General features: G+C 47.8%; 1 protein-coding gene across 3 annotated transcripts in view; it reads left to right on the forward strand.

Annotated features, from left to right (window-relative positions):
- PLEKHA2 (pleckstrin homology domain containing A2) overlaps positions 1–14,426 on the forward strand; it is a 72,348-nt gene that overhangs the window by 40,820 nt on the left and 17,102 nt on the right. For all 3 annotated transcript variants that reach the window (XM_070408438.1, XM_070408436.1, XM_070408437.1), the window contains exons 4-9: positions 5,085–5,133; positions 6,798–6,895; positions 12,774–12,914; positions 13,405–13,551; positions 13,806–13,874; positions 14,293–14,363. In XM_070408438.1, coding sequence (XP_070264539.1) covers positions 5,085–5,133; positions 6,798–6,895; positions 12,774–12,914; positions 13,405–13,551; positions 13,806–13,874; positions 14,293–14,363 — 575 coding nt within the window. The remainder of the gene's footprint in view (positions 1–5,084; positions 5,134–6,797; positions 6,896–12,773; positions 12,915–13,404; positions 13,552–13,805; positions 13,875–14,292; positions 14,364–14,426) is intronic.

A 14,426-nucleotide genomic window follows, 5' to 3' on the forward strand; every position in this document is an offset into this window, starting at 1 on the left:
CTTTTACAAAACCCAGCTGCCATGGGTCAGGTTACACAGAGCTGGGGGCCTTTAACTCCTGCCTGATCCCGTGTCACAATGCCGGAGTTTCCCTGCAAAACCTTAAAGCGTGGTACCAGCACCACATTCAGCCTTCCGGGTTATTTCGTATTAACCCCTAGGTATTCCCTCCCAGAGTGGAGGGTTTTTTGTTTTTGTTTTAATATATTTTTATTGATTTCAGAGAGGACGTGAGAGGGAGACAGAAACATCAATGATGAGAGAGAATTATTAATCGGCTGCCTCTTGCACACCCTCTACTGGGGATGAAGCCCGCAACGTGGTCATGTGCCCTTGACTGGAATCGAACCTGGGACCCTTCAGTCCGCAGGCTGACGCTCTATCCACTGAGCCAAACCGTCTGGGGTCAGAGTGGAGGGTTTAACCACAGTGTCAGCCTGCCTTGTGGTGTATGTGTGGCTGCTGTTCAGGGGTGCTCTTCAGTATTTCTTTCGTGAGGGCCAGTGTTGGGAAAATGGGGTCCTTCAGAGAGGCCAACAGAGATGACTTGATGTCATCCAGGGCATCAGTGGCAGCAGAACCAGTTCTTGGGCAAACAAGAAAATAATCGATGCTGGCCTTTGGCCCTTCTACACAGCCAGCCCCACTGCCCTGGCCCCGGCTTGTGTCCTGCTTTGTCAGGGCCTTGTCCTCAGTAACTATAAGGAAGGTCTTTCCAGAATAGTTGTTCCTGTCAACAAAAATTCCCCAAAAGAATATTAGAAAATGGAGAGACTTCATTCAGGTGAATGGTTTGCAAGCTGGGGAGATGCAGCTTCTGGCAGAAACTAAGTGTGCTATCTTGAATAGAGAAAGTCCCCCACCAGGTTCCCAGTTAGATCTGTTTTATGTAAATGAGGTATCCAAATTATGTTTCTGATTGGTACAAATCATGCAGTCCCAATTCATAGGCATTAGGTGGTGTCCTGATTGGTTGTTATGGAGCAGTTATGATTGGTCAGTTTAAATGCAAATGAGGATATAATTGTATAGTTTGGATTGGATGGGGCAGGTCTCAGTCTGTCGGTCCAAAAACAAAACCAGGAACTCTTTTATAATATTTGCCTCAGATAGCTTAAATAAGCAGGGCATAGAGCAGGAAGCCAAGAGCTCAGTCTGGGGTTCTTCCCTGTATAAAGACTATGTGAGAAGCCCCTGTCAGCAGATGGTCACTAGACACTTATTATTTATAAAATGTTGTTCCTCATTTGACCATGGGGAATCCATCTCAGCATAGAGAAAGTTTATATCCCTTAACATCATATGAATCTTTCTTCATGGGGTCCTCATTCCTAACTTTTGGGTGGGTCATGGATCCTTTGGAGAGTCTGATGTGAAAAGTGTGGCTTCATTTTCCAGGTAAAGTATGTATGGGTGTACACACCAAAATTTTGCCTGTACTTTCAGGGCTCATTGAGCCCCTGGCTGGTTCAGAGCCCCTCCCATCATTCTGTGTAGGTGGCTGCTGCTTCCCTTCCCCTGCTCCTGGAGCCACCTTGTAGAGCAGGGTAACCCTGGGCCCTGGGGCAGAGCTTCCCCGGAGCTCCAAGACCTTGTTCTGCAGCTGCTGCTGTGCCCGAGGGGCCCCAGCTCCACTTCCGGCCAAGGACAGGCAGGGTGGGGCTGGGTAGCAGAGCGCTGCCACTAATGAGCTGGCTGCTCCTGTGGTCTGTGTTTAATCTGATAAGAACAAGTTCCTGAGAGTCTGTGTCACTGTGGAGCAGCCTCATCTGCGTCACTCTCTGGGTGACCTGTGCTCATGCCCCCCGCATATCCCTGACCTCCTCTCATGCTTGCATAACCTAGGATCCCACCAGTCAACCACAGTTGTGCAGGTACTCAATTGAGGCCATTTGGGCCATGCAGATGGTTGCACTGGCTGCCTTCTCTAGTCAGCCTGTCAACCACACTTCTCCAGGATCTTCAGCTCCTTCACTATGTCTGAGGAATGCTGCACAGCCCGGCCTGATCACCAACATATGGGGGTGTGAGGAAAGGAGATATACTTCCTAGGGACCAAGGATTCTGCTTCCACAGTCACCAGAATGTCAGGGGGAGGCCTGTCCATAGTAAATGAGACCCTCCCATCTTGGCCCTTCTCTCTGAGGGGCACAGCACAGGTAGATATACTTTCATTTTCCTCTTTTGGCCATCCTGTGACCATGAGAAGGGGACCACTAATTTCACTCTGGTTTTGCTAATCAGGAAGCTGATCAGAGGCATCGAGGTTTCTACCCTTGCTTAATAACCCATCCGGGCAGAACTAGAACTGACGCCTTGTTAATGCAGCAAGGAGCTGCTTTATCAAATAACCCTGTGGTAAGCCATGAGGCATGACGCAAATTATAGATGTGCATGTGTATAATCATGCATACCCCTGACTGAAAGCTGGAAAACATATAAAAACAAACAAATGAAAGCATCAGTTCCCATAATGAGCACATGGGTAGCATTTTCCCAGTATAGGTTGGTAATAAATTGTGGTCAAAGTGGACCGTTTGTCATTCAGCCAGGGTGAAAAGTGTCCACCAGTGGTGCTCTTTCTAGTCAGTCACAAATGGCAGTTTCTGGGAGCAAGAGTCTCTGCATAAGCTGGAGTGGAGACTCTTTGCCATCCCAGAGCTGAAAGTAGAAGGGATGCCGTCTACTGAGATAGATGGGTCCTTCCAGCCGGGATAGCCAAGGCAGTGCTACGGTGGTCAGGGTTACACAGGAACCACGGGCAGGACACCCAGGCGTTCATGAGCATGAGGACCCGCAGGAACACAGATGCCAAGGGACAGAGCAAGAAAATGAGTCACTGACAGATCAGAACATCAGGCACAAGCAGGATAAAGGCACACCCTATGGTTCAGATTGAATTCTGGGGTCTCAGACCCAGGAACACAAAACGGCACGGAGGCCAGGACTGTGTCGTCAGGAGCCCCAGTGCACGGTTCCTGGGAGTGGGGAAGGCATGCCTGAATTTGAGTAGTCGGTGTCTGAACTCAGGACATGTGGGTTCACCTTTGCTTAAATCTTCATGTTTTTCAGGTCTATTTAAAGACTTTCTTAGTTCCTATGGCCTCCACTTCACATCATGGTACACATATCAGAACACACCTATATTTCTCATTAAATATAATTGTTGGGCTGTAAAATATTTGAAAGGATTTTAACCATCTTTTGGAATGATTTGGCTATGAGTAACTCATCTAATTTTTGATTGGCTCTGATTTCTTGGCAATCATCTTACGCACCCAAGTATTCCTGTGAACTAAGAAAATCAAAACTAAGTATTTTGAATACAATGAAATGTTTGTGGATGTTTAAATGAAACATTAATGAAGTGGACTTAATGTAACATCTTGTAGACATTTAATTAAATACCTGTCACTGAGGTTGATGTGGTGTTATACCGACATTTAATGGAATATTTATTGAAGTTGAGTATGACATATTCATTTTGTATGTTGGAGGCCAGGCATTTTTTTCAGGTCTCATACATTTTTGTAGGCCCTCAGCATTTTGCTAAAGTGCCTGCCAATCATGGCACTGGGTGTATTGATAATGTAGAATGGGATTTTTAAGGAAATGAGGTATCAAAAGCAATGGTGTCGCCTTTATCTAGCAGCTTCTATATGACAGGATGAGGTAAGTGCTTCACCTGCACTATCACATTTAATCCTCACAATAGCCTGTGAGAACGTGATGTTATTATACCTATTTGATGGAACAGGAAATATGGGGGTCATACCACTGGGACACCTGGGATTTGAGCCGTGGTCCTCTGGCACCAGAGCTCAGGCTGTCTTTCCTTTGATAGGCTGCTACTTCGGTTCCCATATTAAGTATTTGGGGCAGGATTAATTTCGGTTGTTAAGGAATCTGGACAGGTTTATAGAAAGAACTTAGAGCCAACAGCGAGAATCCAGACTGAGGGGTGAATCAGTCATTATCTGACCCTTAGCAACTGTGAGACCTTAATTTTGACTTGAGATTTTTCTTTAGCTTCTGGCTTCATGCCTCCTGTTAAAGCAAGAACCACTCCTGGAGCCCCTCTGTGTGAACAAGTAGGCGAATGTCCTTAGCTGGAAAGGAGATGAAGCAATGGTGTCTACAGGAGGATTATGACAACATGGGAATAGTCCCTGGGGGAAGGTGGCTGGCCCCTTAGAAAACGCAGGTTCAGTGGTGGAGGCCTGCTTCAGGGAGGTCCGTCCTCCATCAAGGGTAGTCACCTAATCTTTGTGGGCATCGGATGGGATATGAGCTGCTTTCCTTTACTCGTTTTATGTATTTGAAACTCAGTGAGGTGGGCTCCCATAGGCACAAGCGCAGGAATGTACATGCCAGGGGTAGGATTGAAAAAGCAAGATGAAATCAAACAACAGGAGGTATAGAAATATTTCTGCTTTCTTATGCCCTTTTCTTAAATACATAGTTAATGCTCTTTGATTCCATTGACCCCTGTTGGGATATGTAGAAGTGTGTGCTTTCATGGTTAAGCAGTCGGGGTAGAGAGAGAGGAAATCTATCAGTGTGTCCAAATGCAGTGAGTGACCAGCTGCCTCATCTTTCTGGGAGCTCTAATTGAAATCCATGTAGTTGTGGCAATACCACCTTCAATTTGGAGAACCGTTCAGGCAGGGGGCCTGGTGGTTGAGAGCGGAGTAGAATCTTGCTAGTGTGAGTGGGGCCAGTATAGGTTTTGTGGTCCAAAGAGAATTTTGTCAGGAGTCAATGGCTATTAAAAGTGTTTTTGCAAAGATAAAGATGAACACAGACATCAAGATAGTGGTTATCTCTGAGTGGTGGGAATAGAACTCTATCAGGGAGAGGCACATAAAGGACTTCTGAGAACTGGGGCTGATAATGTCCTATTTCTTAATCTGGATGGTGAGTACAGGGTTTCCACGTAATTATTATTTTTAAAGTGTTCGCAAATTTATATGCACATTTTTTTTTTTGGTAAGAAAAGTTTCAGCAGGAAATTGGGGGGAAAATGCTTTATAAACATTATTGGAAACATAGTTATATTTCTTTTATTTTTTTATTTGATGTAGGTGAGCATAGCCACCCCAAAGCAGAAACCAAAGACTCCATTTTGCTTTGGTAAGTACTGAGCCAGAAGATGGGTTTTTTGAACACTCCTGTAGCAACTTCCCTCTTTGGCATGGAAATGGTCTGGTGATCACTTTGACTTACACCCTGTGTGTGTGAGTGACTTAGGTCACAGCAGTGTTTCCTGGCTCTCAAGTATACTGCTTTCCTGCGTCTCACCACAAAGTTATCAGTCACCTAAAACACATGGTCAGTGGCATTGCAAGTTTTCCTGGCTCCACAGGGCGGGGTGCAAGGTATCTACTGGAAGTTTCTAGGAACCCTCAATTCAGAGCTCAGTAGTGGTGTGCCCAGGGAAGGTGGAGACTTCGGAAAGTTGGGAGGATGATAGAAAAGAAGGAGTATTCTGTTGAGGGTCTCACTCAGTATTGCCCAAAGAGTCACAGTGTTGGGGTGACACAAGAAGCAGAGCCAATCCATTGGTGCCTCAAGTCATTGAATCATCAGTATTTATTTGGCGCCCATTATGTTCTCAGTACTGTACTAAGTGCTACAAGCAAATGCTAACAGATAGTTTCTGAGCTAGCAGATATTCTGTCATATACCTAGCGTGATTCTGAATGTAAGCTCATGAAGGAGGGTTATTCCTTTGCTTTGTGATTGCTGTATCCTCAGCATTTAGAGTGGTTTGGGCTCATAGTAGGTGCTGAATGAATGAATGAGCTAATGAATTCTGTGTCCCATGATTCTCACCTCTTAAATAGTTCAGGCTTTTTAATGCTAGGAGAATAAAGTGGTCCCTTGAGTTGTCCTCTCTCCCAACTAAAGGGTGGTTCAAGCATCTTTGGTGCTCTCATTCTTCCAGTATTTTTCAATATCATGACTAAGCTTGAAAATGACTCTCTTCAATGTGGTGGTCACAGTAGATCTATTTAAAAAAAATTATGAACGCAGAAGTAAATTGTTGACCCTAGTGGAGGGCTCAGAGGGAAGAACAGGTTGAAAATGAGGTCAAGGTCACAGATTTGATGATTTGATTTCAGGCAAGCTTTATTCCCTTTTCCAACCACAGACAATACTCCTAACCCAGGCAAGTTGTGCCAGTGGAAACAGGGGCTCTGTGGCCAAAAGTATAAGTGTATCATCATGAATGTAAATCTGTTGGCACCTCTAAAAAGCAGTTCAAGCGTGTGTCTTGATGGCAGACTAGCAGCCGCATCACTGCACAACAGCATGTTAAGGTGGTTGTTAATGTCAGGTGTCCTTCTTGTGGCCAGGGGAGTAATCCACACTTAAAAAAAAATGTTTTCAATGATTTCAGAGAGAGGGAAGAGGGGGTGAGAGAGATAGAAACATCACTGATGAGATAGAACCATCAATCAGCTGCCTCCTGCACAGCCCCTACTGGGGACTAAGCCTGCAACCCCGGCATGTGCCCTGACCGGGAAGGAAACCACGACCTCCTGGTTCATGGGTTGGTGCTCAACCACTGAGCCACACTGGCTGGGTGATAATCCACACTTTTAAAGAGAGAGCATTGCAGCCTGCTGTTTCCCAAATACTCATACAGGTGCCTTCCCACATGGGGAAAGCCTTCCTCTGTTTTGTGGGGACCCTCCACCCTGCTACTTCAAGCATGTTAGTTTCATGGAGTCTTTGTGTTGCATGTGTTCTGACCTGGATTTTTCCTCCCTTCTTCCCCACGACTTCTGCAGTCATCAATGCCCTCTCTCAGAGGTATTTTCTTCAAGCCAATGACCAGAAAGATCTGAAGGACTGGGTTGAAGCTCTGAACCAAGCCAGCAAAATCACTGTACGTATGATTGCTTCTCCTTTCTGCAGGGGTCCCTGCTTCTTCCCGGCACGTGGCCTGTTTGGGTGGGGAACAATTCCAGTGGCAGCAGGGGCTTTCCCAGAAGCTCGTTCTAGACCCAGTTCCCCTACCTCTTCTTACACCTTGGCTGACCACAAGTTGCACAGAGTCTGGGTTTGAATCAAGTTCAAGGGGAAGTTGATGGAGCATCTGCTGTGTGCTTCCTGGAAGGGCTCCTGATCAGTTGTGTTTGGGGTAATGCTGATTCAGAAGGTGGTGGGATTGGAAAATGTACTGCTGACCGTGAGAAATAGAGGGAAGGGGAAAGCGTATGAGGAGGGAAGTCGGAACTTTGTCCTGACTTGAGGGAATACACTTCTTACTTTAAGAGGTGGCCTGGGGGAATCCCGCGAGGCCATCCACCAATCCGTCCTGCCAAAAGCATTTAGTTTGAAAACATCACTGAACTCGTGCACTGACTGGCCAACCAGTACTTGACTTGATGAATAAAGAACTCCTTTCTTCTCCTTTAGAAAAAGAAAGGGAGCAGGGTTGGAAGGAGGAGATGGAAAACTGTATGTTTTGGGGGGAAAAAAACTAGACCTTTAACCAATCTAGACAGACTTGTGGCATAATAAACATGGTTTGTATGCTGAAAAGTTTGATTCTCTGTATCCTGCAGTCGGAAATGCTTGCATTCCAGTGACTCCCAATAATAACCATTATGTGCTGGGCAGATCTTTCTCCAGATTCATCAGGGCTCCCGTGAATAAGTTAACAGAAGAAACTAAACCTGTCCAGCACTTGTGATGTTGGACCCCCAGAGTACAGTTCAGTCACTGAAGCAGTTTTGCTTGTTAAGTTTGCTATTCTGATGAACTTTGGTAAACCCGTGCAAAGAGAGCAAAAGGGGAGGGGGGGATTGCTGCTAACCCATGTGTCTGCTCACCCGTGTGCTGTGTACGTGGCTCTTGAGTGCTGTTAGGCAGAGGTGTTCTTCACTCATGCTGGGGTCTTCACCTTCTGCGTCTCCCACAGTTTGGGTTTCTTTCACTGTCTGGTGCTTTATCCTCGTTCAGCGTGTCCTCCTGGGTTTCCTCCTCTGCTCCCGCCGGGTGAACAGGGCTACCCAGTGCGAGGCAACAGAGAACCTCTTCCCCTCTCTTTCGTGCCTGGAGCACAGAGTGGCTCTAAGCAGCTTGGACCTCTGCTCTTTTCTGGTCTCATGGAGCAGGAGTTACAGGTCCCGGGAGTGGGAAGAGCAAGGTGGCGCCCAGAGGCTGGAAGTCCATGTCGGTCCTTTTTCGGGGTCTCCACGGTCTCCAGGACCCCCTCACTTTCCTTGTTCCGTTAGTACATTTCTTTACTCTTCCTCCAAAGATCATGTGGGAGAGAAGGAAGAGGATGGGTACTCTACGTCCTCCTGATCTTTTCATGTTCTGGAAGTGTTTACTCCTTTCTCCACTTCTGCATCATCTTCTATTGTGTGTCCTTCCTTAGGGAGGTTAGGATGAGGGGTAGATGTGGGGCTGGGGCACCTTATGGGTGACATACATATTTATTTTAAGGCACCTTACGTGCAAAGTGAGGCATCGGGCACTTGGGGGGTTGCAGAGATGAAAGTGTATTGAGCTAACCCTTCGCACGTGCCATATGGTCACCCCTCACGTCACTCTTGTGAAAGAGGTGGTTTTATTGTCATTTTTTTCCTATAAGGAAAATGGAAATCAGGCTTTTGCCCAAAGTCTAGAAGTTAGTAAGTGGTAAAGCTGGGATTCAAACCCCAGGGCCCTCTGGCTCCCAGGACCTAGGGATTTATAAAAATGTTAAAAACGAGCAGCAGTGTTAAAATAGGTTAGCTTACTCACCACTTTTACCAACATGGTTTCATTCTTGCCTTGTAAAAACCTTAAATAGGAAGGGCAAGTGTTATTATCCCACTTATAAAGGAGGACGTGGAAGTGCCTAGAGATCAAAGAGGGTTGCCTAAGGTTCTGGAGCCAGGATAGATCCAGTGCTTCTGCCCACAGATCATTGTTCATATTAGGCTAAGGTCATTAAGTCCTTATGATTGAAGAAAACAGTCACCATGTGGTATTTAAAGAATTGGGCTCTCTCAGAGTATTAGTATTTCGCTATTTTTTTCTGTGGCCACTGTAACAAACTGAGTGGCTTACAACAACCGAAATGTATTCTCTCCCAGTTCTGGAGGCTGAAAGTCCAAAGTCAAGGTGTTAGCAGGGCTGTGCTCCCTCTGAAGGCTCTAGGGGAGAGTCCTTGCCTCTTCCAGCATCTGGTGGCTCCCGGCAGCCCTTGGTGTCCTGCCTTGTAGCTGCGTCATTCCGTTTCTGCCTCCATCATTGTATGGCTGTGTGTCTGTGTGACCTCCCCTGTTCTTATAAGAACATCAGTCATAGAAGTTAGGGCCCACCCTGAACCATATGACCTCATCTTAATGTAATTCCACGTGCAGAGACCCTATTTCTAAACAAGGTCACATTCTGAGGTTATGGGGGGACGTTATTGAACTCGCTACATTTCTATAAAGGGTTGAAAATTGAGCTGTGCAAGTCAGGCAGTCCTCGGGCAAATTTCTTCGTTTTAACGAGGTTTGTTTACTTCATTTATACGAAGTGAAGCACAGTTCCCCACCCCCACCCCCCATTGGATTGTCCCTCGAAGCAGTCTAGCTGAGCCCGGTGAGAAGAAAGATGAGTCCTTGCAAGTCTCATGACACAGTGTGCATGAGAGCCATGTGGATCTGCAGCCTCAGAGAACACGCCGCAGGTGGATGGCAGAGGGCACACCTTTAAATTGGCCGCTGGGGCCCTGACGGGTTTGGCTCAGTGGATAGAGCGTCGGCCTGCGGACTGAAGGGTCCCAGGTTCGCTTCCAGTCAGGGGCATGTACCTTGGTTGCAGGCACCTACCCAGTGGGGAGTGTGCAGGAGGCAGCTGATCGATGTTTCTCTCTCATCGATGTTTCTAACACTCTATCCCTCTCCCCTCCTCTCTGTAAAAAATCAATAAAATATATTTAAAAAATAAATTGGCCACTGGGCCACGGACAGACCAAAAGGATGACCTTGTTTTCAAGCTCAGAGCGTAGTTTTTGTTGAATTTGTCCTTCACAGACTGAGTCAAAATCTTCAGGAGAGTAACGGTTTTGGAAAGTCTGGTCGGAAGCAGCACACGCTGCAGGGGCATGTGCACTGACTACCAGCCGTTCTCTGGGTGGATGACAAGATTCTGAGAGGCAACACAACAGCCGAGCTTCTATGAGGCTTTTCCTGGCCACTGTGAGCTCAAAGCCTATGTCCTTGTTTCTTTGCTGCGTTTCAGGAATTCATATGGGTCATTTGGGGAGAATTTCTGCTGTTCTATGGTGATTATATCGCTAAACACCCCAGCAATTCTCAGCATTCCTAAGGAATTTTATCGCACAATAGCAAAACTCTGGAGAAAATTAGAAAGGGCGGTAGGTAGGTAAATAGGTAGGTAGGTGTATTTAGCGCTGGGGAGTCAGGCAGTCCTCGAGCAAATTACTTCATTTTAATGAGCTTTTGTTTACCTCATCTATACAAAGGAGGAAATAATGACACTGATGCCTACTAGATAGGACTGCTCGAGATTAGGGAGAATGCAGAAAGAGTTTAGCTCATTGCTTGGCATTGAATGTTGGCCCAAAGCAATGGGAAGGCTGTTCTCTCTCACCAGCCAGAGGAAACGACGTGGTAGGTTTGTGGCCCAGTCTGGCGAGGTGGCAGGCAGAGGTCACCCTGGCCTAAGTAAGCGGAGTTTGCAGGCACAAAAGAGGGGTCTCGTCTTTCTGGGGCCCCAGTGTAATCACAGTGGTCTTCCTCCTTTGAGAGGACACCACATGGAGTGGCCCTTGGTCCCCCTATGCTGAGAGCTCTTGAAGGGTCGCAGCGGTTCTCAACCTGTGGGTCGCGAACAATGAAAATACATCCTGCATATCAGATATTTACATTACGATTCATAACAGTAGCAAAATTACAGTGATGAAGTAGCAACGAAAATAATTTTATGGTTGGGGGTCACCACAACATGAGGACCTGTATTAAAGGGTCGCGGCATTAGGAAGGTTGAGAACCACTGGTAGCGTCTTAGGTCTTTCTGACTCCCTAGGCTGTGGAAGAAGAGGAAGAGGATGTTAGCTTTTCTCACCCGGCCTGCAGTTCCTTTCCTGGCAGAGCCGCACAGGGCGCTGAGTTCCCGTGAATGAGAGGCTCTGTGATGCTGTGGACGCCACACCAGCTGGGAGTCAGGGTCTGCTCTCTGGTTAATTATTAGTCATGGCTTTGGCCAAATGACTTGAGTATTCTGGGCCTCTCTTTGTCTCTTACAAATGAAATATTTTTTCAGAGTTTGCAAACTCTTTTATAAGTGACAGGGAGGAAGTGGGCAGGGAGGATGAAAAACAACCTAAGTCTAGATAAGTTCCACGTGGCTTTGGGTGGGGGGACGGCAGGGAGAGTGGCAAACTGACGAATGTACTGCCCCTCTAACGAGTGAGCTGCGATGGGGCTGGAAATCTGGATTTTTATGTGCAGTATCCCAATTTTTTTTTAATAAGAATTTCTGTTTGTTTTTTTATGATTTAAATATATTTTTATTGATTTCAGAGAGGAAGGGAGAGAGAGAGAGAAACATTAATGATGAGAGAGAATCATTGATCGGCTGCCTCCTGCACACCCCACACTGGGGATCGAGCCCACAACCAGGGCATATGCCCTGACCAGGAATCGAACCGAGACCTCCTGGTTCATAGGTCGACGCTCAACCACTGAGCTATGCTGGCCGGGCAGTATCCCAAGTTTTAAATGTAGATTGAAACATGTACTGTGTAGGGCAAACCAAACACAGTTTGGGCAACGTCTGCCTTCGGGCCAGTTTGCAATATGTGGCCTGTGGTCTCAAAGTAACCATGAACATGCTGTCATTGCTTGATCAGCCGTGGCGAGGGACAGACATAGCTCACGCTTCAGAAAGGGCCGAGTTTGTACATGTTAGCACCATTTGTGAAATGTTAATTAAAATAATTTGTAATACTTTTGTGCTGTTATTTGTGTTTCTAAAGTTTTTAAGTGTATTTGTGCTGTCATTTGATAACCACAGCAACTCTACGACATAAATGTGATTTCGCTTCCCATTTCACACAGGGGACCGTGTAGGTCCAGAGAGATTCAGTGACTTGCTGAAGGTCGCTGGGTCAGTTAGTGACAGATCAGGGCTTATACCCTGGCCTGTTGGCTGCAAAGCTCATGCTCCTTAATTCTGTATCATATACCACATGTGTGTTACCTATGCCCCTGGCATGCTTTCTTCTGTCTTCATATTTCTGGTTCCTTCTCCCCCTCCAGGTGACTGTTTGCACATCCCTTCCTCTGGAGACCCCCGCTGACCACTCTATTTCTAGCAGTTCCCCTGCTGCTGTCTAGCTCAGCTCCTGTGTATTTTTTTCATGGCACTTGCCAAGATTTGCAGTTATTCTGATTTGTAGTTATTTTGCTATGCAGTTGTTGTCCGTCTCCCCTATTAGCACATGTGCCATGAGAGCAGGACTTGTGTCTAAATTTGCTATTTTATCTTTAGTCTCTCCCCAGGGAAGGGCTGGCTCACAGTAGGTGCTCAGTACATTTGTTGAGCAACTGTGTGTGTGTGTGTGTGTGTGTGTGAGGTTGCTGGCAGAGTTCTTCATATTCAGCTCTGGATCAGTGGAAGGCCTGGGGAGGGGAGGAGTGTCTTGCTATAATTTAGTACATTAGCTTTTCCCACCCCTCTCCGTCCTGCTTTTGACTCCCTGCTTTTCCTAAGCCTCTGTTCGCTGTTGACCGCAATGCCCTCATTCTTCCCAGGTACCCAAAGTTGGGAACCTGCCTCTGACGACGGAAGTGCTCAAAAGCCTAGCAGCTCCTCCGGCCCTGGAGAAGAAGCCGCAGGTGGCCTACAAGACAGAGATCATCGGAGGGGTGGTGGTCCACACGCCCATCAACCAGGTGCTGGGCCTGGGCTGCCAGGGGTCGTGGGGGTGTGTAGTGCCCTGTGTGCCAGTGTGCACAGAGGACTACACTGAGGACAGGGTGGATGGGGCGAGGCAGAGCCACATGGGTGTAAGGAACGGCAGTGCAGAGACTGAGGCCACTGAAGCTTGACGCTGTGTGGCTGGCACGGTTTGGGACGAGCACCTGTAAACCCTCTGAGGCATGGGGCTGAGGAAGGCCCGCAAGGCTTCCTGGCTCCTCTGATTTGCTCTCTCTGCCCTTCCCTCTCTCCTGGGCCTGCCCACCCTCCCTAAGCGATATTCCGCGAAGGCACTTGATACAGTGCCTGATGGGAGCAAAGGAAATCTTTATTTTCTTGTTTAGTTCGTTGACCCTCATCGTGGGCAAAGAGGCCAGAGGTGACTTGGCCAGAGGGAGCTGGGGGTGGTGGTGAGCTGCCTAAGGATGGAGGGGCAGGTGCTAACCGGACACTGTTTTCTTGTAGAATGGTGGGGACGGGCAGGAAGGGGGTGAGCCAGGGTCCCACGCCATCCTTCGACGGTCTCAGAGTTACATTCCCACGACGGGCTGCCGGGTACCCACTGGCCACCCCTTCATCAAGAGCGGCTACTGCGTGAAGCAAGGGAATGTGGTGAGTGTCAGCGCCGGGGCTGGAGTGGGTTCTGGTGACTCCTTGAGTCGGCGGGTGTGGGTGTAGACGGGGAGAGTCCTCTGTGCCTCCGCCCAAACCCCGAGGGGCTTGGGACCAAACATTCACCCACAAGTCAGAGGCCTTGCCCTGATGGGAGCCGGGCTTCCCTGGGCCACGTCCTGGGAGCTTAGCACTAGAACCCCCTGCAGAAGCTGGGACCCTTTCTAATGTCTGCTCTTTACTCTGCATTTCAGCGGAAGAGCTGGAAACGTCGCTTCTTTGCGCTTGATGACTTCAGCATCTGCTACTTCAAGTGTGAGCAGGTTTGTAGTTTCTCTGGGCCTTCTGAGAGGTCATGAAGGGAAGAGGAACCTGGTAACCCCGTGTGTGTGTGTGTGTGTGCACGCACGCACACACACGTGCATGGGTGTGCACACAGAGATGTGGGCACACGCACGGACTCCCGAGATGCCTCCATCTTGTCTCCATCCGTCCTGTGTGCTCATTATTACAGTGGCCCGGACTTCCTCCCTCCTTCTGTGCAGCGAGCTGTCCTGTGGTCAGAGCCACAGAGCATCTTCGTAGATTTTTTCCGCTCTTGATTCATTTGAGACCTTGCCTTGCTTGTAACCTGCTTTTAGCCGACCATCTCCAATGAGAGAGGCATGTCAGTTAGCTGGTGTGGGCTGTGGCATTATGGAGACGGTCTCGTTTACCTATCTTTCCATTTCTCCCCCCCAGGACCGAGAACCACTGCGCACGATATTTCTCAAGGATGTCCTCAAGACCCATGAGTGTCTGGTCAAATCTGGGTAATTGTCTCTGCTGATTTTTTTCCTGATCAGAACCCCCACATGCCCTCTGGAACCTCTGCT

This window comes from Myotis yumanensis, unplaced genomic scaffold (assembly GCF_028538775.1).
Source record: "Myotis yumanensis isolate MYYU_CA2020_CCGP unplaced genomic scaffold, mMyoYum1.0.hap1 SCAF_3, whole genome shotgun sequence".
Lineage (NCBI taxonomy): Eukaryota > Metazoa > Chordata > Mammalia > Chiroptera > Vespertilionidae > Myotis > Myotis yumanensis.